Genomic DNA, 25,730 nt, shown 5'->3' on the forward strand with positions numbered 1-25,730 from the left:
AAAATAATGTATAGTCTTGTTTTCTGGGAGACTTGCAAGATAAATGCTGTAAAACTTTTGTCTGAAGTAGTGCAACTTCTCTTCAGGCTGTCTGTCTACAAAATACCAAAAAATTGGGCGTGCACGCGCTTTGCTTGTTCTGAACGCTGTCCTTGGCGCAGGCGCGTTACTTCCTCCTACAGCTCGCTTCAGTGTGTTTGCATTGTGCCTAAACTGCCGGCGAGTTTAAGAAAATATTTTACCTTTAGCAGCTATGTCGGGCAGGTCGGTCCGCGCGGAGACCCGGAGTAGGGCGAAAGATGACATCAAGCGGGTTATGGCTGCTGTTGATAAAGTACGAAATTGGTAAGAGGGAAAGCGTTATCTAAGACCCGAGAGCAGCATTGCTAGTGGGGGAGGAGAGACCGGGAGAAGAACAAATTTATGAAACGAAAGATATATTGAATGAAATTCGGTCGGATGATATCTCGGCTCATGTGCGCTGCGCTCCCGTGCTCTGGTCAGATGAGGAGGTCGCTTAAACACGTATCATGTGGGAATATTACATCTATTCATAAAATATTGTGGGTTGAACCTAGAAGCCATTTCGTTGCAGTCACATGAAGCCTTTGCCGTTCTAGCATAGTACATGTACTGCCGGCTTGAGAAGCTTTGTCGGCTACTGGTTTTTCACCGCTCGAATGTTATCAATAATAACATCACAGCCCGCGTTCGACGACAGCGGTCAATAGTTAGAATAGTTTCTATGTTCGCGGGGTTTTAAATTTAGCGCTTGGAGAGGTTTTTGTGTCCTAGAAATATAGGGAGCGCGTGGGGTGTTGGTGGGAAGAGGAACTGTGCAAAGACCGAATTGCTTTACAATTTTATTTTGGATGGTCCTATAGTTTAATAAAATTGCAATTTATAGATTTGCAATAATGTGGATGTGTTTGTAGCCTAAATGTAATCACCACTAAATTAATTTAAATAATTTAGTTGAGGCTATTCGCCTGTAGGCTCACTCATTGGTAGATTTCTCAAATGGCTACAAGTACATTCCTAACTTTCAAATGAACTTTCCACAGATATGTTGAAGGACATTTTCTACGGGGAATTGACATTTAAAGTGATAGTAAACAAAAATATTTTGTGGTGTTTTGTTGACATTTTGAAATTAATACACAAATGCAAACAAGTGTTCCTCATTCCTTGTGTATCTAATGCAGGGAGAAGAAATGGGTAACAGTCGGTGACACATCCTTGCGAATCTACAAGTGGGTGCCAGTAACCGAACCCAAGTCAAATGATGTAAGTCCGTAGGGTGTTTGGGGGCACCAATTTTTTATTTATTTTTTTTAATGGTGAGTGTAGAATGAAACTGGGAACAGTTGAATTACAGAAGTACGGTGGATGATCACCATTATGCTTCCTTTTTTCATCTCCTTTCAAATTCCTTCTGATATGACATATACAAAGTGATTATATTGAGATAAAATACATAATGTTATACATAATAAATAGCACAACTACAGCATTTTATGTGCGATCTTGCAGAAGAGCAAAAATAAGAAGAAAGGCAAGGATGACAAGTATGGGTCGGAGGTCACAACACCAGAAAACAGCTCTTCTCCTGGAATGATGGACATGCATGGTAAGAGCCAATTCACACCTTTTGCAAACAAAGCGCAAAATAGTTAAAACTGATGTTCAATAATAGTTGTAAACTCATCTTTCTTTTACTTTCTGTATCTCTTAGATGATAACAGTAACCAGAGCTCCATTGCTGACTGCTCCCCGATGAAGCAGGAGAACAGCAACAGTGCCAGCCCTGCCCCAGAGGCCACGGCAACTTCCCAGAGTGACAGCAACGAGGCTAAGAGCGACCACAGCCAGTCCCCTGGCAAAGAGCAGCTGAAGAGCACAGACAGCAAGAGTGGTCAGTCAATATGCTACCTAGCACAGAAAGGGAGAGCATTGCCTTAGTTTCAACTAAACTATATGAAACTATACCATGCATACAGCATATTGTCCTCATTAAAGCTGTGCTCTTGTCTTACCTTGAGGTATTTTCTAAGAGTAGTGTCAACTTGTCAAACAATATGACTTAACTTGAGAGGCAGAATGCTTTTATACAGCCCACATAATCCCAGAATAGTAAAAAAAAAATGGCAGTTGCACAGCTGTCAAGGTCAAAAGTGTACATGTTATGGCTTGTAGAGATGGCATTCATAAGGAACATTTGGTGAACAAAATAATATATAATATATGCCATTTAGCACTCTCTTTTTCCCAAAGTGACTTAGTCATGCGTGAAAACAAATGTTATTTCATCTTCACCAATGTCAATGGCAGCATTGGGAACAGTTCTATGAATTAACCCATCAGCATACAGAGAATGGCTTGAAACAATTTAGCAAGTTGTGGTTAAAGATTTTCAGGCTAGCAATACATATTGACAAACCATAATCAACGATGAGGGTATGGAAGATATCATGAAATGCTAAACATGCCTCATAACAGTATTGTAAAAATAGGCATCTACCGAGAGAGATTTATTCACAAGTCTGAGCATGTACTCTGGGCAACAAGAGTTTCTCATGTATTTTGAGAAGTTTAGCTGTTATGTACTAGACAGGCAAACAGATTGTTGTTTCCTCTTGTGTCACTAAGGCCTACTGTAGTTTCTGGTGTAATGAGCTGGTAAATCGATCTGCCATGCCAATGCCGTTTAAGGACGGAGTGCAAAACTCCTCAAAACTACAGTGTGCCAACTTGTCATTGATGTAGTTTTCACCAAGTAGCAAGCTAAACACCCGTGAGAGTAGTATTTTCCATAATTCAATACCAACCCCTTGTTCTTTGATTTATTTAACTAGGCAAATCAGTTAAGAACGAATTCTTATTTACAATGAAGGCCTACCAAAAGGCAAAAGACCTCCTGTGGGGACAGGGGCTGGGATTAAAATAAACACTACATAAAGAGAGACCTAAGACAACATGGCAAGCAGCAACACATAACACAGCATGGTAGCAACACAACATGGTACAAACATTATTGGGCACAGACAACAACACAAAGGGCAAGAAGGTAGAGACAACAATATATCACGCGAAGCAGCCAATTCTGTACATACACGCAACTTCGCTTTTTTGCCACAAGATGGTTCTGTAATGTAGAGTTTTAAGTCAGTTACACTAAGGTATTTGTGGCATCACTCAGATTTGGTGATATTCATTTTGGGAAAAATACCGGTAAATAAATCTTGCTAGGTCATGCCGCAATCAGACCTCGTCTACCAAGATCTGCGATAATATACCCCAAGCAAGGTCACTCATGCCACGTCTGTGAAGTTGAAACTATTGTGGATAGTAAAGAGAAGAATAACATGCAACCCTCAAAGGCCAAGTTGCGTGAGTGTTGCAAAATACATTTACACATGTTATTCAATAATTTCACCCACACCGCTCGTGCGAACGTGTCTGCGTAGCCAAATGCTAAAATCTAACTAACTTAGTTCTATTTGAGACATTCCACACGCTGCAAGTCCCCTTATTGGATATCAGGAAAATTCAAACCCACGTGGATGCTTGAAAAACAAGAGGAGAGATCAATTAAAGAACTAACTAGGTTTCACTTTTTATCTGATTAATAGTCAGAGTAGAGAAACATGACTATGGGTAGAAATTCTACAAAGAATCAGCTAAAAAGAGAACAATAATTATGTCAGGTAAAATAACCCAATGTTTATCTCCCAGGACAAACTGGCTAGCTACATCTGTCTAGCTAAATGTTCATGAATGTTTTGTGTGTTCGACCTACGCCAAAATTAATATACAGTGCCTTCAGAAAGTACTCAGACGCCTTGACTTTTTCTACATTTTATGTTACAGCCTTATTCTAAAATCGATTAAATAAAAACAAATCCTCAGCCATTTACACATAATACCCCATAATGACAAATACCCCATAATGACAATTTTTTTTTTTTTTTTGCAAATGTATGAAAACTTTAACAGAAACAACTTATATACATAAGTATTCAGACCCTTTGCTATGAGACTCAATTTTGAGCTTAGGTGCATCCTGTTTCCATTGGTCATCCTTGAGATGAGTCCACCTTTGGTAAATTCAATTGATTTGACATGATTTGGAAAGGCACACACCTATCTATATGAGGTACCACAGTTGACAGTGCATGTCAGAGCAAAAATCAAGCCATGAGGTCGAAGGAATTGTCCGCAGAGCTCAGAGACAGGATTGTGTCAAGGCACAGATCTGGGGAAGGTTACCAAACAATTTATGCAGCATTGAAGGTCTCCAAGAACACAGTGGCCTTCATCATTCTTAAATGGAAGAAGTTTGTAACCACCTAGGCTCTTCCTAGTGCTGGCTGCCTGGCCAAACTGAGCAATCGGGGGAGAAGGGCCTTGATCAGGGAGGTGACCAAGAACCCAATGGTCACTCTGACAGAGCTCCAGAGTGTCTCTCTGGAGATGGGAGAAACTTCCAGAAGGACAACCATCTCTGCAGCACTCCACCAATCAGGTCTTTATGGTAGTGTGGCCAGACGGAAGCCACTCCTCATAAGTCACATGACAGCCTGCTTGGAGTTTGCCAAAAGGCACCTAAATGACTCTGACCATGAGAAAGTCTTTCTGGTCTGATGAAACCAAGATTGAACTATTTGGCCTGAATGCCAAGCATCACATCTGGAGGAAACCTGGCACCATCCCTACGGTGAAGCATGGTGGTGGCAGCGCATCATGCTGTGGGGATGTTTTTCAGAGGCCGGGACTGGGAGACTAGTCAGGATCGAGGCAAAGATGAACGGAGCAGAGCGATCCTTGATGAAAACCTGCTCAGGACCTCAGATTGGGTTGAAGGTTCACCTTCCAACAGGACAACAACCCTAAGCACACAGCCAAGACAATGCAGGAGTGGCTTCGGGACAAGTCTCTGAAGGAATGTCCTTGAGTGGGCCAGCCAGAGCCCGGATTTGAACCCAATCAAACATCTCTGGAGAGACCTGAAAATAGCTGTGTAGCAACGCTCCCCTTCTAACCTGACAGAGATTGAGAGGATCTGCAGAGAAGAATGGGAGAAACTCCCCAAATACAGGTGTGCCAAGCTTATAGCGTCTCAATGCTGTAATCGCTGCCAAAGGTGCTTCAACAAAGTACTGAGTTAATGGTCTGAATACTTATATAAATGTGATTTCCTTTTTTAATTTGTAATTTGCAAAAATGTCTAAAACCCCAAAAATTCTTTGTCATTATGGAGTATTGTGTGTAGATTGATGAGGGGGGGGGAAACTATTTAATACATTTTAGAATAAGGCTGTAACGTAACAAAATGTAGAAAAAGTCAAGGGGTCTTAATACTTTCCAAAGGCACTGTAGTTGGTTCACAGTTGGTTTTGATATTTTAACCTCCGTGTCATGATTGCGTCTGGTGTGGATGGACAAAATCAGCAATGACAGATGCACGCGTGTAGTCGGCATGTAACAGAAAATGTACTTGCCTATTTTAATAATTCACTTTTAATCAGAACTGTTACAGAAGTAGTGCCTTGTCCTTTCTTATTCAATTTCCTTAAATCATCTTGTCTACCATGGTTATGCCTGAAACAGACTTTCTGGTATTGCAGGAAATGTTCACTCCTCAGAGTATTCCAACACAAGCACACCCAAGAGGGACGGAAGGTCCACAGGAGGGAATGAACCATCCTCAGACACTCCTCAAGATTCTCAGGTCCTCCCTTCCACAACCATCCAAGACTAGAATGTCTTTGTATACAGTACCAGTCAAAAGTTTGGACACACCTACTCATTCAAGGGTTTTTCTTTATTTTTACTATTTTCTACATTGTAAAATAATATTTTTTTATATCCGTTATTTTACCAGGTAAGTTAACTGAACACGTTCTCATTTACAGCAACGACCTGGGGAATAGTTACAGAGGAGAGGGATGAATGAGCCAACCATGATGGTTTGAGGGCCAGATTTGGAATTTAGCCAGGACACCGGGGTTAACACCCCTACTCTTACGTTAAGTGCCATGGGATCTTTAATGACCTCAGTCAGGACACCCGTTTAACGTCCCATTCGAAAGACGGCACCCTACACAGGGCAGTGTCCCCAGTCGCTGCCCTGAGGTATTGGGATATTTTTTATTTTTTTTTAGACCAGAGGACAGAGTGCCTCCTACTGGCCCTCCAACACCACTTCCAGCAGCATCTGGTCTCCCATCCAGGGACTGACCAGGACCAGCCCTGCTTAGCTTCAGAAGCAAGCCAGCAGTGGTATGCAGGGTGGTATGCTGCTGGTTAAAGACATCAAACCCATGAAATAACACACATGGAATAATGTAGTAACTATAAAAAAAAGTGTTAAACAAATCAAAATATATTTTATATTTGAGATTCTTCAAAGTAGCCACCCTTTGCCTTGATGACAGCTTTGCACACTCTTGGCATTCTTTCAACCAGCTTCATGAGGACTGCTTTTCAGTCTTGAAGGAGTTCCCACATGCTGAGCACTTGTTGGCTGCTTTTCCTCCACTCTGCGGTCCAACTCATCCCAAACCATCTCAATTGGGTTGAGGTCGGGTGATTATGGAGGCTAGGTCATCTGATGCAGCACTTCATCACTCTCCTTCTTGGTCAAATTACACAGCCTGGAGTTGTTGGGTCATTGTCCTGTTGAAAAACAAATAATAGTCCCACTAAGCGCAAACCAAATGGGTTTGCTGCGTCTCACTGCAGAATGCTGTGGTATCCATGCTTGTTAAGTGTGCCTTTTTTTACTTTTACTTTTTTTATTTCACCTTTATTTAACCAGGTAAGCTAGTTGAGAACAAGTTCTCATTTACAACTGCGACCTGGCCAAGATAAAGCAAAGCAGTGCGACACAACAACACAGTTACACATGGAATAAACAAGCTTACAGTCAATAACACAATAGGGGGAAAAAGAAAGTATATACAGTGTGTGCAAATGGCGTGAGGGGGTAAGGCAATAAATAGGCCATAGTAGCGAAGTAATTACAGTTTAGAAAATGAACACTGGAGTGATAAATAGCAGATGGTGATGTGCAAGTATAAATACTGGTATGCAAAAGAGCAGGAAAGTAAATAAAAACAATATGGGGATGAGGTAGGTAGATTGGGTGGGCTATTTACAGATGGGCTATGTACAGCTGCAGCGATCGGTTAGCTGCTCAAATCAAATTTTATTTCTCACATACACATGGTTAGCAGATGTTAATGCGAGTGTAGAGAAATGCTTGTGCTTCTAGTTCCGACAATTCAGTAATAACCAAAGAGTAATGCTTGCGCTTCTAGTTCCGACAATGCAGTAATAACCAAAGAGTAATCTAACCTAACAATTTCACAACAGCTACCTTATACACACAACTGTAAAGGGATGAAGAATATGTACATAAAGATATATGAATGAGTGATGGTACAGAACGGCATAGGCAAGATGCAGTAGATGGTATCGAGGACAGTATATACATATGAGATGAGTAATGTAGGGTATGTAAACATTATATTAAGGGGCATTGTTTAAAGTGGCTAGTGATACATTTTTTTACATGTATGGCAGCAGCCACTCAATGTTAGTGGTGGCTGTTTAACAGTCTGATGGCCTTGAGATAGAAGCTGTTTTTCCAGTCTCTCGGTCCCTGCTTTGATGCACCTGTACTGACCTCGCCTTCTGGATGATAGCGGGGTGAACAGGCAGTGGCTCGGCTGGTTGTTGTCCTTGATGATCTTTATGGCCTTCCTGTGACATCGGGTGGTGTAGGTGTCCTGGAGGGCTGGTAGTTTGCCCCCGGTGATGCGTTGTGCAGACCTCACTACCCTCTGGAGAGCCTTACGGTTGTGGGCGGAGCAGTTGCCGTACCAGGCGGTGATACAGCCCGGCAGGATGCTCTCGATTGTACATCTGTAAAAGTTTGAGAGCGCTTTTGGTGACAAGCCGAATTTCTTCAGCCTCCTGAGGTTGAAGAGGCGCTGCTGCGACTACTTCACCACGATGTCTGTGTGGGTGGACCAATTCAGTTTGTCCGTGATGTGTACGCCGAGAAACTTAAAACTTACTACCCTCTCCACTACTGTCCCGTCGATGTGGATAGGGGGGTGCTCCCTCTGCTGATTCCTGAAGTCCACGATCATCTCCTTTGTTTTGTTGACGTTGAGTGTGAGGTGATTTTCCTGACACCACACTCCGAGGGCCCTCACCTCCTCCCTGTAGGCCGTCTCGTCGTTGTTGGTAATCAAGCCTACCACTGTAGTGTTGTCGGCAAACTTGATGATTGAGTTGGAGGTGTGCATGGCCACGCAGTCGTGGGTGAACAGGGAGTACAGGAGAGGGCTCAGAACGCACCCTTGTGGGGCCCCAGTGTTGAGGATCAGCGGGGTGGAGATGTTGTTACCTACCCTCACCACCTGGGGGCGGCCCGTCAGGAAGTCCAGTACCCAGTTGCACAGGGTGGGGTCGAGACCCAGGGTCTCGAGCTTAATTACGAGTTTGGAGGGTACTATGATGTTAAATGCTGAGCTGTAGTCGATGAACAGCATTCTCACATAGGTATTCCTCTTGTCCAGATGGGTTAGAGCAGTGTGGTTGCGATTGCGTCGTCTGTGGACCTATTGGGGCGGTAAGCAAATTGGAGTGGGTCTAGGGTGTCAGGTAGGGTGGAGGTGATATGGTCCTTGACTAGTCTCTCAAAGCACTTCATGATGACGGAAGTGAGTGCTACGGGGCGGTAGTTGTTTAGCTCAGTTACCTTAGCTTTCTTGGGAACAGGAACAATGGTGGCCCTCTTGAAGCATGTGGGAACAGCAGACTGGGATCTGGATTGATTGAATATGTCCGTAAACACACCAGCCAGCTGGTCTGCGGATGCTCTGAGGACGCGGCTGGGGATGCCGTCTGGGCCTGCAGCCTTGTGAGGGTTAACACGTTTAAATGTTTTACTCACGTCGGCTGCAGTGAAGGAGAGTCCGCAGGATTTGGTAGCGGGCTGTGTCAGTGGCACTGTATTGTCCTCAAAGCGAGCAAAGAAGTTGTTTAGTCTGTCTGTGAGCAAGACATCCTACCTTATGTTTAAAGTTAGTAAGGGAGATACGTCTCCAGCTTCAGCGATTTTTGCAATTAGTTCCAGTCATTGGCAGCAGAGAACTGGAAGGAGAGGCGGCCAGAGGAGGTGTTGGCTTTCGGGATGACCAGTGAGATATACCTGCTGGAGCGCGTGCTACGGGTGGGTGTTATCGTGACTAGTGAGCTCAGATAAGGCGGAGCTTTACCTAGCATATACTTATAGAGGACCTGGAGCCAGAGGGTCTTGTGACGAATATGTAGCGAGGGCCAGCCGACTAGGCATACAGGTCGCAGTGGTGGGTGGTATAAGGGGCTTTGGTGACAAAACGGATGGCACTGTGATAGACTGCATCCAGTTTGCTGAGTAGAGTATTGGAAGCTATTTTGTAAATGAAGTGTGCCTTGAATTCTAAATAAATCAGTGTCACCAGCAAAGCACCATCACACCACCATCTCCATGTTTCACGGTGGGAACCACACATGCGGAGATCATCAGGTCACCTACCCTGCGTCTCACAAAGACACGGCAGTTGGAATCTAAAATGTGGACTCATCAGACCAAAGGACAGATTTCCACCGGTCTAATGTCCATTGCTCGTGTTTCTTGGCCCAAGCAAGTCTCTTCTTCTTATTGGTGTCCTTTGGTAGTGGTTTCTTTGCAGCAATTTGACCATGAAGGCCTGATTCAGTCTCCTCTGAACAGTTGATGTTGAGATGTCTGTTACTTGAACTCTGTGAATAATTTATTTGCGCTGCAATTTCAGAGGCTGGGTAACTCTAATGAAGTTCTCCTCTGCAGCAGAGGTAACTCTGGGTCTTCCTTTCCTGTGGCGGTCCTCATGAGAGCCAGTTTCATCATAGCGCTTGATGGTTTTTGCGTCTGCACTTGAAGAAACTTTCAAAGTTCTTGAAATTTTCCAGATTGACTTACCTTCAAGTCTTAAAGAAATGATGGACTGTTGTTTCTCTTTGCTTATTTGAGCTGTTGCCATAATATGGACTTGGTCTTTTTCTTCTGTGTACCACCCCTACCTTGTCACAACACAACTGATTGGCTCAAACACAGTATGGAAAGAAATTCCACAAAGGCACACCTATTAATTGAAATATATTTTGATTTGTTTAGCACATTTTTTGTGGACTAAATAATTCCATATGTGTCATTTCATAGTTTTGATGTCTTCACTATTATTCTACAATGTAGAAAATAGTAAAAATAAAAACTTTTGACTGGTACTGTATGTTTGTCAATTATACATTTTACTGATGCAGTATAATGAAACTCGTTTAACAGCAAGTATTTTAATATGAAAAGCTTACTTTTTCTGAAATAATTTGTTTTATTTTTGCAGGAATCTGAAGATGGCACTCCTCCCAATAAGAAGGGCAAGTTGGAAACTCCCTCAGCTGATTTTGAGGAAATCTAATTTATCTTCTCCCATCACCAATTCCTCAACCTGTCGCTATTTCCTAATCACTTCAGGTGTCCTAACCTCTCCTGTGTCTTCATCTCTTTCTTCTTCTGCATTGGTCCCAGAGGAGTCCAGCACCCCCACCCCCCTCTCATTTTGCCACTAACACCTGCTATTGTTTTGGTTCTCCGCCAAAGTGTATGTACATACAGTATTTTGATTTAGTCACTTTTGTTGTTTTGCTCAGGAGGGTCAACACACTGTTTGAATCCTTTTATGATCTGTTGGTTCTGCTGCTGTTGTAACTTTTGTATTACTTTGACAGTTAGACATTAGTTCATTTAACTATAAGACAACACCTACATTTTTTATTAATTAGTGGCACTTGGTTGCATATTGGTTTCCCTTTCTCCTCGTGTGAAAGCTGTAGCTTGTAGCATAGGCCTACTTCCAGGTTTGTGTGCCTTGAATTGCCAGAATAATGTGTGTAGATTTGTTTCTATAGTGTGTATACTTCACTCTGGTATATCAAGTGCCCATTGCCCAGTTTTTGTTAACCTTTTCAAAGCATTTTTCAGTGCAAATGTAGGCTGCTTGGTTATAGCTCTTTGAATACCTCACTGAAGTCCAGCAGTGCTGGCAACACTATGTATAGATTAAACAATAAGTATAACCTCTACTTGCGAAGTGTAAGTGGCCTAAATAGTTGTTTCCTCGTCAGCCTTTGCCCAACTAAAAATGCCTTATTCAATTAGTCCTACAGAAAGTCAAATGTTGAATGTCTTCTTTTGGGACCCTTATTTGTATTATTATTTTATTAGTGTTGGAATACATTTGAGTGGGGTTTAACAAGCATAATTTATTCCACAAATATTAATTGATTTCGTCATGTAAAAGGTTTTAAAATAAAACAATTCTACAAAAAACAACTTGTTATGCAGCTGCCACCGATATAAAGCTACAATGCAGATAGCTCTAGTTTAGATCCCTGTAATATGGATATCTTCCAGAATTGAGTCAGAGAGGAAGAGGCAAAGCAAGGTTTTACTCCGGAATTTGCTTACGTAAGGCTTATTTGATCAAATAAAAGTTTTGTAATGGTTAGGTATGCACTGATAAGTGGATGCACATGGCAGTTTGGAAACTTTAGGGAAAAAAGACTTTATAAGGGAGTTGTGCCTGTCGGAGATGGAGGACATTGCCATTGAGGGCTTCCACCTGCATGTGGCAGGGCTTGCAAACTGTCACGGATTACAAAGGGAAACCCAGCCTTGAGCTGCTCAGTAACGTCAGCCTACCAGATGAGCTAAATGCCTTCTATGCTTGCTTCGAGGCAAGCAACACTGAACCATGCATGATGGCGCCAACAGACATGGCAGCTCTGCTTCGAGCTCCTAAGCAACTTTGCAGTATTTTGTTTTTACAAGCATTTTGCTACACCGGCAATAACATCTGTTAAATATGTGTATGTGACCAATACATTTGATTTGAGAGCACTAGCTGTTCCGGGTGTCTGTGTGATCTCGCTCTCTTTAGCCGATGTAAGACCTTTAAACAGGTTAACATTAACAAGGCCAGATGGATTACCAGGATGCGTACTCAGTGCATGCACTGATCAGCTGGCAAGTGTCTTCACTGGCATTTTCAGCCGCTCCCTGACTGTCTGTAATACCTACACGTTTCAAGGAGACCACCATAGTCCCTTTGCCCAAGAATGCCAAGGTGTAAACTGTCTAAATGACTATCGCCCCATTGCACTCATATGTAGCCATGAAATGCTTTGAAAGACTGGTCATAGCTCACAACAACAACATCCCAGACACCCTGGACCCACTCCAGTTTGCATACCGCCCCAACCGATCCACAATCTCTATTGCACTCCACACTGCCCTCTCCCACCTGGAAAAAAGGAACATGTAAGAATGTTAATTGACGACACCTCAGTTTAACACCATACTGCCCTCCAAGCTCATCACTAAGCTCGACCCTGGGACTGAACACCTCCCTCTGCAACTGGATCCTGGACTTCCTGACGGGCCGCCCCCAGGTGGTGAGGGTAGGCAACAACACATCAACCACAATGGCCCTCAACACGGGGGCCCCTCAGGGGTGCGTGCTTAGGCCCCTCCTGTGCTCCCTGTTCACCCATGATTGCGTAGCTGCACCTAACTTCAACACCATCATTTAGTTTGCTGACGACAAGATGGTGGTAAGCCTGATCGCCGACGACGATGAGACAGCCTATAAGGACGAGGTCCGTGACCTGCCAGTGTGGTGCCAGGACAACAACCTTTCCCTCAACGTCCGCAAGACAAAGGTGCTTATAGTAGAATACAGGAAACGGAGTGCAACGCACGCTCCCATTCACATCGACGAGGCTATAGAGCGGGTCGAGATCAAGTTCCTCTGTGTCCACATCACTAAGGAATTTAACATGGTCCACACACACCAACACAGTCGCAAAGAAGGCATGACAACCTCCTCAGGAGGCTGAAAAGATTTATCATGGGCCCTCAGATCCTCAAAGTTCTACAGCTGCACCATTGAGAGCATCTTGTATCTACCTCAATTACCCTTTACACCTGCACATCAACTCTGTACTGGTACCCTGTGTATATATCCAAGTTATCGTTACTCATTGTGTATTTATTCCTTGTGTTATCATCTCTATTATTTTTGAATCGGTGTGAAGGGCCCTTAAGTAAGCAGTTCACTGTTAGTCTACCCTGTTTGCGACGCATGTGACAAATACGTTTTGATTTAAGTAGTCAACTGGGTGGGAATTCCTGAGTTGGGAGCAATCAGCCAATGAAGAAGAAAATGTACTACTTTAAAATGGAGAACCTCAATGGTGCTGCCTATGCTGTCTCAGACGCTGTAATGGCACAGATACAAAGATAAGTCTTAGCTCTATAGCCTGTTGTTCACACACTTATTTGCCCTCTCATTGGCTAGAATGGTCCCACCTGATCTTGCCTCCCACCTGCCTTCCATCTTTGAGGACATCAGTGGCGATTTTAGCATGTAAATCCTAGTGGTGCAAAAAAATAAAAGTGGGATGCATGCCAGCAAAGTCACCACACAACACTAAACAATACATTCATTTCACTATAACGGTGACAAACAGTGCCCACAAACTGTTAGGGCCTACATCAAGTTGTCCCAACACCTTACCACTGCTACACCTGGCTATAATTGGAGCCTTGTCTGGCAGCAAAACAGTTCATTCAGCCTCATTTACTGCCTTTAAAAAACAGCTGATATGGCTGACTTGCTTAAACAAATGTGGTTTCTACTGACAATTGAGATGTACAAACTATGGCATAATGGGACGAAAAGCAGATAATCGAAATTACGGATTGCCTCTTAAGACATTAATGAGCGAGCTAGGACGGATATAGTCAATATAACTATTTGTTCAGCACTTTTGAAATGTAAAGCGACAGAATTCAAAACATGGGTGGTTCTTACAGTGTTCTCCCTGTACACCAAGTCAGAACCATAGGATAAATAAAGGGGGCATATAAGCAGACAATGAAAGCTCTTACAATATTCAATAATTACATTTCTCAAAAACAGGTTATAGGCTACATGTGCACCACCATGTCAAAACAATAGTTGAAATTAAGAGGTGGAAATAGGCCAAATTATTAGGGTGAGGCGCATGGGCTACTAACAGCTTACTACACAACATACACTTAGTATTACTTTTAATTTAAAAAAAAGAAATCTCCCCAATTGGTAGTTAGTCTTGTCTCATCGCTGCAACTTCTGTACGGTCTCGGGAGAGGCCAAGGTCGAGAGCCATGTGTCCTCCGAAACAAGGCCCAACGAAGTCGCACTGCTTCTTGACACAATGCCCACTTAACCCGGAAGCCAGTCGCACCAATGTGTCGGAGGAAACACCGTGCGACTGTGTCAGCGTGCATACGCCTGCCCGCCACAGGAGTGGCTACAGCGCAATGGGACAAGGACATCCCTACCGGCCAAACCCTCATGTGCGCCGCCCCATGGGTCTCCGGGTCGCGGACGGCTGCGACAGAGCCTGGACTCGAACCAGGATCTCTAGAAAGATGCCCGAGTTCCGGATTTACAATTCTGAGTTGGATGAAAGTTCAAAACGTATTTTCCCAGTCTTAGTTAATTTTTCCAGAGTTCCCAGTTGTCTTAAACTCACTAAAGTCATATTTTGCCGTTCCAAATTAAGTTGTTTTGTGCGCGGCACAAATCATGCTTCATTGACAGCATGGCCAATGTTGAATGTTTATTATTTTAAACTAGGAAAAGAGGCCCTTAATCTTAGACTTGGGACCACACAGCCACCACTGAATAGGAGGCTAATGATTGCTTTGCAATGCTTGCAGTTAGCCACTGATTCCTTCCAAACCACTCATTGTTGAATTTGCGATTTCCAACTTGTTGTGTAATGTTTATGTCCAATGGCCGATGCGCACCGATACGTTTTATCTATAATTTCTCTTCATATTACAAGGATTAAAAAGGATTTGTCAGTACATTGTCAACTTGATTCATGGTGATGACTGCTAGCTAAGATTTTGAAAGTCCAATCAAAGCTACTGTAGATATAACGTGATTTGATGTAATTCTGTGGCCAATGACCTTGAGCGTTCTTGGATGGGCACTTCTAATATAACTCTATGGCAGCACCCAAGGGGGCTTGAATTTTCGAGCTCTGCCCTTAGACTTGGTGGCGCAACGCTCTGTGTTTTCTGCTGGCTTGTCCCACCACCACAGAAGCACTGAGCTAGGCTGAAATACCTGCATTTTGGAGCTGCCTTACTCGAAAAAACTAAAAAGAGACCATGTTTGTATGCAGTTTTATTAACTCAATGATGTATATATATTTTTTTTTACATTGTTTGCAAACTGATGTGACACGTATTAATGCCAAAATAACATGCAAAACAGGCAAGCCCCCTGCCATTAACCCTTACCTAACCCATTTAAATGTTCAACTTTAATGGGGTAGGAAACGGGAGAGACAAAATGCATGTTACGTGCCTGAAGACCCTGAGCTGTCAACGGACAGTGAACTTGAAATTGATCCTGACGAAAGTGAGGAGAAAGAACCTGGGTCGTCAGGTGGTGTGAAGGCTTCCGAGCCTCACTCCAATGATCAGGAAGACTCTGGCCCAATGGGAGTATGATTCTTGGATTAAGTGGATCCATACCTTTGGTTGATCTGTTTGTGGTTTTGAGTCTATGGGGACAAAAGTGGTGTTCTGCTTAAAGAAGTAAAATTAGTTTTATATTGGGTATTCGGTTTCCTCGTCAATAGCTATTGAACCAAGCATAACATGACTATGAAGATGGTATATTCTGAATCACGTGGATGTCAAAAAGTCCAAGGTCAATTAGCTACTTGACAATATTTCTACCTAAGTAATTACACAAAAACACCCCCTCCAACACCCCTGTAGTAACATCTCTTCACAATTTTACACACATGTACCAGCATACAATCCATTCTCCAACTAAATATTCACAATGTTTGCTAGTTATATTACACAGTACTAGAATTAGTCCATCCATAAAAATGTGAAATTAAACAATTAAACTGTAGGTGCAAACCTGTCTATGACTTCACTCTTTCCCAAGCGTGTTAGTATGAATATCCTTGTCAATTGTCATTCTATCTTGGTCTCCTAAGCCAGGTATGTAGATGTTTTAATGCACTGAAAGATCTCTCACAGCTGCTAACTGGGATGGTCAGCAGTCTGTATGATTGCCTTGAGTGATGGGAAAATATCAGTGTCTAACAATGTATACACACAGGACATGTCAGAAGTGGCATCTTTATGTTTAGCAAGGACTAGTTCCTCTGGCTTGAGATGAATATGCCATGTTTGTCTTGTGTGGGCCTGCCCTCTCGAGATGTTCTCCCGTGTTCTCGCTCTGTCTTGTCCCCTCTCTTCCTTGCTGTCTGACGTTCTGCTGTCTTGGGTTTCCTATATTATTACAGAGAAGGCATAGTATCAGTGCGGTAGCAATATGGAGTATCCTGAACAGACAAACACACAGAAGCAATATATGCACACACAACATGAACAGGCAAATAATGTTTACATTAATTTTTTCACTCAATCTTAAACCTGATTAACATTCAACTGTCTTACCCTTCACTAACCACAATACCTGTGTTCTCTCTCCGTCGCTTTAGCAACAAAATCTAAATGCGTGCAACCATGTGGCAAAACAAATGAGGTTGGCTTAGATTGTTTACATGTAAGCTATATTTAGTTTCCAATTTTTATTGAAAACAAATACATTTGCACAATGACCACTTGTTGTTTCAAATAAATCTTTACATTTGTTGGTTAGCTAGCTAGTGAATTTTTGCCATATTTGCATAGACATGAAATCAGTCAAAACACGACATGGTATCAATAACTTGAAATATGCTGAAATAAACCACTTATTATTCCCACACATGGCAGTGTCATTCTTGCTAACAATCTGGCCATCCAGAATCACAACAGGCTGATTTAAGCCCCATGGAAGATCGCACATCATTTTTGTGACGTTGTCAGCCAACCCATTTATGTAGCTAGATGCTAAATAATTGTATTGTTAACACACACACACACAATCTATTCACTTCCTCCTGCAAATACAACAACCGTCTCAGTGTTAGCTCGACTGGGTAGTCCCTCATGTTAGTTAGTTAGCTTAACGTTATTTGTCAGTGCAGCTTTTGAGTCGACATGTTGAATGTAAATTACTCGAATCTGGATTACTGTGAAGTCAATAACATCATTATGGGCTAACAAAATGTGCTATAGTAATAGCAAGCGAACAAAGTTTACCTCCGGTTCTCCTTCTCATCTTTGCGCTCTCTCCCACAGAGATTGAGCCTGTGCACGGCAAAATATATTTTGGGGGGACGAATCAAAATTTACTTTAGAAAACCACCTTGTCTCCGCCTCCTAAAGTGCCACCATACACTGAAATGCTGGTTTTGGGCAGCACTAAAAAGACAGGGCAGACCAGGGCTCACGTTTGTAATATTCCTTGCAGTGTAGAATAGCTTATTTTACACTATCCCAGCAGGGCAAAAGACTCGGAACAGAGACAAAATCATTCGGGGCTAAAGCCCGGGTCCGGTGAAGACAATGCTTGATGCAATGCAGACCCGGTGGAGAGCGTGAGAATGAGGAGACACGGTCTGTCCTTTAGAGTTTTGATGCAGAGTGTTGCCGGATAAAGTCATGCTAGGGTATAAATTATCCTGTGAGAGCTTTTGTTCCGAACCCACTAAGGTGTTTCAGGTGCCAAATTTATGGTTATGTTACAGCAGTATGTAGAAGGGAGATTCAAGTGTGAGAAGTGTGCAGGAGGGCATGGGACAAGTGTAGTTTAAAGGGGAAAAGTGTGTGTTTCAATTCAATTGTGGGGGTGGCCATGTTGCTGGGGATCAGAAATGTCCTGTACTAGTGAGAGATTTGAGCCCTGTGAGTAGTAGGCCTTGTTGATTGGAACCCTGTGAGTAGTAGTTAGCTTGTTGCTGTTATGGTCATTAATTGTACCACAATGAGGGGAAGGAAATCCCAGAATATTGAATTGGTAGTAGCAGCAAAACTGGGAAACGCAGCAATATGGAACAAAGCGTCTACCACACGAAGACGACTACTCTCTTCGTCGAAGTTATTTTGAGCCTGCAGCTCGAGTGGAGGGTGTTTCTGTGATACTCCAGCCAATCACGTTGGCAGACATGACGGCGCAACAGTTAGTCCCTTTAGCTTCACTGGAAATACTTCGATACCAACAACACTTGTGTTAGCTGTAAGCAAGCTATATATAGCTAGCAAAATAGGATACTGAAAAGACTGGCAGTGGCTGCCAACAATGCAACGTTTCTCAAAGGGTGGAGCAAAACTGGAAAATGTATTCGAAAGAGCAAAGTAACATCATGTATGAATAACTTTATTTTAACTCGCAACTACTAGCTATGAGAACAGTTAACGTTCGCAAAGAATTCCAGAAGAACTAACGTTAGCTAACTAAATAACTAAGACATGGCTACCACCAGGGAAATACAATACCGAAGCCCCACAGTGCGTATCAAGCAGGAGCAGGACGATGAATCGGACACGGAGGAGTCTCACATTGGTTTCAAGAAGTCGGATGGACGCGAGTTGCAGATAATCCACAGTGGTCACTTCATGGTGTCCTCGCCGCACATTGAACACCCACCAAGAAAAGGTTACGATTTCGACACAGTCAACAAACAAACCTGTCGGACGTATCACTTCGGGAAGAAGTGTACATCACATCTCTCCATTGACGCGTCGTTGACAAAACTTTTCGAATGCATGACCCTTGCATACAGGTTTGTGTATTGGTTGGTTTTCGTCAATCAATTAAACGTGTAACGTTTGCTAACTAGATAGTTACCTAGCTTCCACGCATTGCTTTACTGCGGTGGCATAAATTGAATGGGCTACATCTTGGACTGTGTTAAAAATATGCGTTGTCCATACCCTGCTACCGAATGGTGAAGTTTGTTTTGCATGGCCCGGTGCTCCGGTTGAGTGGAGATGTGTTTAAAGACCAATGGACTAGTCTCAAAATATAAACTCCGCTCACGCGGTGCACCGGGACCTGCAAAACGAACTCGTCCAATGACAACTAAGTGGTTTTATTTTCTAAGCGAATCACAAGTTGGACGAGCATTTCCTTTTCCAGTGTCTCTCGAGTATTTGATCCCACGCCCAAAGCATTGGGTGTAGCTGAAGTCACGGGTCTACATTTCTTAAAACACAGGCTACAGTATAGTGGCATACAACAACAACCATAGTCTAATTAATGCTTTAAATGTAATAATTCGATGCAGCTCCTTCGCATGTAGTGTCTGTCAATGTCAAACGAGAAGCTATTAGGCATTGCCAGGCTACTTACTGAATTTAGTTCAGTTATATCTATCCTGGGCGTGGCGTTTGGTCGGAACGATGTGGCTTGGTAGCCAGGCTTAATATTCGGCATTTGCTAAATATGTGTTGTGCAGTGGTCCCAAGATCAACTGTCTGTTGTTGTAGTATATTGTCCTGTCCTACTTGCAGGTCTGGTCTGGATAACTTTGCATAGTTTGCATAACAGTTTGACAGTTACACCGCACTAGGCACTCCTTATCGGCATAACCTTCCGTTATTTTTTTAAACTGTTGAAAAATGAAGTCATATATTTAAACCCATTCTAATAATCTGAAGAAAAATCTTTGTACACAGAAGGTAACTCGGCCGAAAATGTATTCTCCAGCACGTAGCGTTTTGAGTTTTTTTGTATGGAGGTCAATGAATGTTGAATTTGGTCAACCAAAAATGTGTCTTTATATGCTATGTGAGGTTTATTTGATCAAATAGAAGTTTCGTAATGCTTCGGCTGTTAGGAGTGTACTGGTATAAACGTGTCATCCCGGCAATTTTGAGAAAAACCACTATCAGAATTATGCCTGAGGGTGCAATCCGGAATCCTTTTGACGTCGCTACCCCTAAATCCTAACCATAACCCTAACCGGCACCGTAACCAATTTAAATGGCAACTTCAATTGGGGGATAGGGACAAGGACCGTTGTGGTTCACACGCGTATCTGCCCTTTCTTTGATGCCTCCTCCCGACTACCTTCCATTTTTTAAGACATTTATTTTCATTGTTAAAGCGGCCAATGGAGTATCTGGTTAATATAATGGAACATTTGCGGCCATAATTTTCAAACTAGCAGAGATCCCACTCTGAAAGTTTGATATGCCTGTAGAGTATATTATGTTCAACTATACACGTGTGTGTCTAATCCAAGATGGCGTAGCAGTCAGACGTCTTTTGTCCTCTTGTCGTGTCCCGTGTATATATCTTTTTATATCTTTTTTTCTATGCGTATATTTAAAAAATATTTTTCTTAACCTCAACTTCAACATACTCTCCTGCAATCCGCCTCACTCAATGTGGTATGGATCTGCTATTTTCTTTACTTTTGAACTGGAACCCCCAACAGAAGCTAGCCAGCTAACTAGCTAGTAGTCTGCTAGCGGTCATCAGCTACCTTTAGCCCGGATAACTCTCGCCAGTCTGCACAGCGTGACTCAAACCAGAGCAAATCGGACCCTTTTACCACACAGAGCCCTGCTGACCCATGACGACTGGTCTGCCGACGTAACAGCACGAGGGGGCTACAACAGACTTGTTCCGTTGCGACGTCACTCTAAGGCCCTTCTGCTAGCTTGCTAGCCCCTGCCCGCTAGCTGTCTGAATCGCCGTGTCTCCGGCCCGCCGTGCTACTCACTGGATCCCTATAATCACTCGGCTACGCATGCTCTCCCTAATGTCAATATGCCTTGTCCATTGCTGTTTTGGTTAGTAATTATTGCCTTATTTCACTGTAGAGCCTCAAGCCCTGCTCAATATACGTTAGTTAACCCTTTAGTTCCACCTCCCACACATGCGGTGACCTCACCTGGTTTAAATTATGTTTCTAGAGACAATATCTCTCTCATCGTCACTCAATGCATAGGTTTACCTCCACTGTATTCACATCCTACCATACCTTTGTCTGTACATTATGCCTTGAATCTATTCTACCATGCCCAGAAACCTGCACCTTTTACTCTCTGTTCCGAACGTACTAGACGACCAGTTCTTATAGCCTTTAGCCGTACTCTTATCCTACTCCTCTGTTCCTCTGGTGATGTAGAGGTTAATCCAGGCCCTGCTGTGCCTAGCTCCGCTCCCATTCCCCAGGCACTCTCATTTGTTGACTTCTGTAACCGTAAAAGCCTTGGTTTTATGCATGTTAACATCAGAAGCCTCCTCCCTACGTTTGTTTTATTCACTGCTTTAGCACACTCTGCCAACCCGGATGTCCTAGCCGTGTCTGACTCCTGGTTTAGGAAGACCACCAAAAACCCTGAAATTACCATCCCTAACTATAAACAATTTCCGACAAGATAGAACTGCCAAAGGGGGAGGAGTTGCATTCTACTGCAGAGATAGCCTGTAGAGTAATGTCTTACTATCCAGGTCTGTGCCCAAACAATTTGAGCTTCTACTTTTAAAAATGCACCTTTCCAGAAACAAGTCTCTCACCATTGCCGCTTGCTATAGACCACCTTCTGCCCCCAGCTGTGCCCTGGACACCAAATGTGAATTGATTGCCCCCCATCTAGCTTCAGAGCTTGTGCTGTTAGGTGACCTAAACTGGGACATGCTTAACACCCCGGCCATCCTACAATCTAAACTTGATGCCCTCAATTTCTCACACAAATTATCAATAAACCTACCAGGTACAACCCCAAATCCGTAAACACGGGCACCCTCCTAGATATCATCCTAACCAACCTGCCCTCCAAATATAACTCTGCTGTCTTCAACCAGGATCTCAGCGATCACTGCATCATTGCCTGCGTCCGTAATGGGTCTGCGGTCAAACGACCACCCTTAATCTCTGTCAAGCGCTCCCTAAAACACTTCAGCGAGTAGGCCTGTCTAATCGACCTGCCCCGGGTATCCTGGAAGGATATTGACCTCATCCCATCAGTAGAGGATGCCTGGTTATTCTTTAAAAGTGCTTTCCTCACCATCTTAAATAAGCATGCCCCATTCAAAAAATGTAGAACCAGGAACAGATATAGCCCTTGGTTCACTCCAGACCTGACTGCCCTTGACCAACACAAAAACATCCTGTGGCGTTCTGCATTAGCATCAAATAGCCCCCGCGATATGCAACTTTTCAGGGAAGTTAGGAACCAATATACATAGGCAGTTAGGAAAGCAAAGGTTAGCTTTTTCTAACAGAAATTTTCATCCTATACCACAAACTCCAAAAAGTTCTGGGACACTGTAAAGTCCATGGAGAATAAGAGCACCTCCTCCCAGCTGCCCACTGCACTGAGGCTAGGAAACACTGTCACCACCGATAAATCCGCGATAATTGAGAATTTCAGTAAGCATTTTTCTACGGCTGGCCATGCTTTCCACCTGGCTACCCCTACCCCGGTCAACAGCCTTGCACCCCCCCCACAGCAACTGGCCCAAGCCACCCCATTTCTCCTTCACCCAAATCCAGATAGCTGATGTTCTGAAAGTGATGCAAAATCGGGACCACTACAAATCAGCCCGGCTAGACAATCTGGACCCTCTCTTTCTAAAAAATATCAGCTGAAATTGTTGCAACCTCTATTAACTAGCCTGTTCAACCTCTCTTTCGTATCGTCTGAGATTTCCAAAGATTGGAAAGCTGCCGCGGTCATCCCCCTCTTCAAAGGGGGAGACACTCTAGACCCAATCTGCTACAGACCTATATCTATCCTACCCTGCCTTTCTAAGGTCTTCAAATGCCAAGTTAACAAACAGATCACCGACCATTTCGAATCCCACCGTACCTTCTCTGCTATGCAATCTGGTTTCCGAGATGGCCATGGGTGCACCTCAGCCACGCTCAAGGTCCTAAACGATATCATAACCGCCATCGATAAGAGACAATACTGTGCAGCTGTATTCATCAACTTGGCCAAGGCATTCGTCTCTGTCAATCACCACATTCTTATCGGCAGACTCAACAGCCTTGGTTTCTGTAATGACTTCCTCGCCTGGTTCACTAACTACTTCTCCGACAGTTCAGTGTGTCAAATCGGAGGGCCTGTTGTCCGGACCTCTTGCAGTCTCTATGGGGGTGCCACAGGGTTCAACCTCGGGTCGACTCTTTTCTCTGTATACATCAATGATGCCGCTCTTGCTGCTGGTGATTCTCTGATCCACCTCTACGCAGACGACACCATTCTGTTTACTTCTGGCCCTTCTTTGGACACTGTATTAACCAACCTCCAGACGCGCTTCAATGCCATACAACTCTCCTTCTGTGACCTCCAACTGCTCTTAAATGCAAGTAAAACTAAATGCATGCTCTTCAACCGATCGCTGCCCGCACCTGCCCGCCCGTCCAGCATCACTACTCTGGATGGTTCTGACTTAGAATATGTGGACAACTACAAATACCTAGGTGTCTGGTTAGACTGTAAACTCTCCTTCTAGACTCACATTAAACATCTCCAATCCAAAATTAAATCTAGAATTGGCTTCCTATTTCGCAATCAAAGCATCCTTCACTCATGCTGCCAAACATACCCTTGTAAAACTGACCATCCTACCGATCATTGTCTTTGGCGATGTCATTAATAAAATAGCCTCCAACACTCAGACTGCATCCAATTTGCTATCACAGTGCCATCCGTTTTGTCACCAAAGCCCCATATACTACCCACCACTGCGACCTGTATGCTCTCGTTGGCTGGCCCTTGCTTCATATTCGTCGCCAAACCCACTGGCTCCAGGTCATCTATATGGCTTTGCTAGGTAAAGCCCAGCCTTATCTCAGCTCGCTGGTCACCATAGCAGCACCAACTCGTAGCACGCACTCCAGCAGGTATATTTCACTGGTCACCCCCAAAGCCAATTCTTCCTCTGGCTGCCTTTACTTCCAGTTCTCTGCTGCCAATGACTGGAACGAACTGCAAAAATCACTGAAGCTGGAGACTCATATCTCCCTCACTAGCTTTAAGCACCAGCTGTCAGAGTAACTCACAGATCACTGCACCTGTACACAGCCCATCTGTAAATAGCCCATCCAACTACCTCATCCCCATACTGTTATTTATTTTATTTATTTTGCTCCTTTGCACCCCAGTATCTCTACTTGCACACTCATCTTCTGCACATCTATCACTCCAGTGTTTAATTGCTATATTGTAATTATTTCGCCACTATGGCTTATTTATTGCCTTACATCCCTTATCCTACCTCATTTGCACACACTGTATATATACTTTTTCTATTGTATTATTGACTGTATGTTTGTTTATTCCATGTGTAACTGTTGGTGTTTGTGTCGCACTGCTTTGCTTTATCCTGGCTAGGTCGCAGTTGTAAATGAGAACTTGTTCTCAACTAGCCTACCTGGTTAAATAAAGTTGAAATAAAATAGAAATGTGTGTGTATGTGTAACAGTATAGCTTCCGTCCCTCTCTTCGCCCCTACCTGGGCTCGAACCAGGGACCCTCTCCACACATCAACAACAGCCACCCTCGAAGCATCGTTACCCATCGCTCCACATAAGCCGTGGCCCTTGCAGAGCAAGGGGAACAACTACTTCAAGGTCTCAGAGCGAGTGACGTCACCGATTGAAACGCTGTCACCGATTGAAACGCTGTTAGCGCGCACCACCGCTAACTAGCTAGCCATTTCACATCGGTTACATATGTGTGCACACTCGATGTCGGAAATTTACATACACTTAGGTTGGAGTCATTGGAACTCGTTTTGCAATGTCCGGCGCGCTATCGACTGTGCCGCAAAAGCATGCTCAAACGGCAGAGTCGATTTCCGCGCTTATAAACCCAGGGTCGTTACACTACTCCCTCCTTTCAAAGAGCGCGTCCTCGCGCTAGCTTGCGACTTTACGTCTTACAGGAACGCGCTCACCGGCCAAGCACACGCACTGTCGTGGATGCGAGGTCCGATCACTTCCGACACCAGTGTAATGAAACAGGCAGGGAGCAAGTCTCGAACCCTCGACCTCCTAGCCCGAGGTCCGGCGCGCTATCGACTGTGCCGCAAAAGCATGCTCAAACGGCAGAGTCGATTTCCGCGCTTATAAACCCAGGGTCGTTACAATATTTTATTTTGAAGGTGAACCGCAAATTCCACTATTGTGCCTAATCCTTATTGTGGCTAGCTTCACAACACATTACCCGGTCCTGTCGAGCGTCACTAGCCGGATGAAGCTAGCTGGCTGCTTATAACGTTTGCTTTGGGCAACAGGGTTAAGTAGCTGGCTAGCTATTTATTTTCATGAACTGAAGTTTAATTTCAATAGGCAAACAACAAGTGGCAACCTAGCTAATACGTACTCACAAAGATTCCTAAATCATTGCTAAGAATAATGAAAATGACTGCAGTTTCTACTGGTCATTGTTTTCAGGCTGACTAGGTAACGTTACCAAGCTAAAGCTAACTACCCCAGAAGTTGAGGTCGAACAAATGATGCTTGATTACCAACGCTGTATTGTAAACACATCATTCGTGGCCGGTGTTTGCTGACTTTGCTGACTTTTGTACAGCTTTGACAGTGCTACTGTATCTTTTTTGACACGCAAAGACCCAAACAGTGTTTCATAGTATGTAGGTCGTGAATCTACTAGCAGTGACGCTATTACTGTGTAACTC

The 25,730-nt window shown here is 43.6% G+C and overlaps 2 protein-coding genes across 2 annotated transcripts in view; both read left to right on the plus strand.

Moving 5' to 3' along the window:
- The first annotated feature begins 187 nt into the window (after nt 1-187).
- Nucleotides 188-11,776, plus strand: LOC120021914 (B-cell CLL/lymphoma 7 protein family member A-like). Its single transcript, XM_038965758.1, has 6 exons — nt 188-345; nt 1,206-1,287; nt 1,534-1,630; nt 1,736-1,915; nt 5,628-5,731; nt 10,440-11,776. The coding sequence occupies exons 1-6, from the start codon at nt 254-256 to the stop codon at nt 10,512-10,514; spliced, it is 630 nt and encodes a 209-aa protein (XP_038821686.1). The 5' UTR covers nt 188-253; the 3' UTR covers nt 10,515-11,776.
- Nucleotides 11,777-18,232: 6,456 nt separating this feature from the next.
- Nucleotides 18,233-25,730, plus strand: part of LOC120022085 (MLX-interacting protein-like) — a 44,347-nt gene continuing 36,849 nt past the window's right edge. Inside the window, exon 1 of the mRNA XM_038965941.1 lies at nt 18,233-18,849. Within this exon, the coding sequence (XP_038821869.1) occupies nt 18,536-18,849 (314 nt within the window). The 5' untranslated portion in view covers nt 18,233-18,535. The remainder of the gene's footprint in view (nt 18,850-25,730) is intronic.

Source organism: Salvelinus namaycush, chromosome 1, assembly GCF_016432855.1.
Source record: "Salvelinus namaycush isolate Seneca chromosome 1, SaNama_1.0, whole genome shotgun sequence".
NCBI lineage: Eukaryota > Metazoa > Chordata > Actinopteri > Salmoniformes > Salmonidae > Salvelinus > Salvelinus namaycush.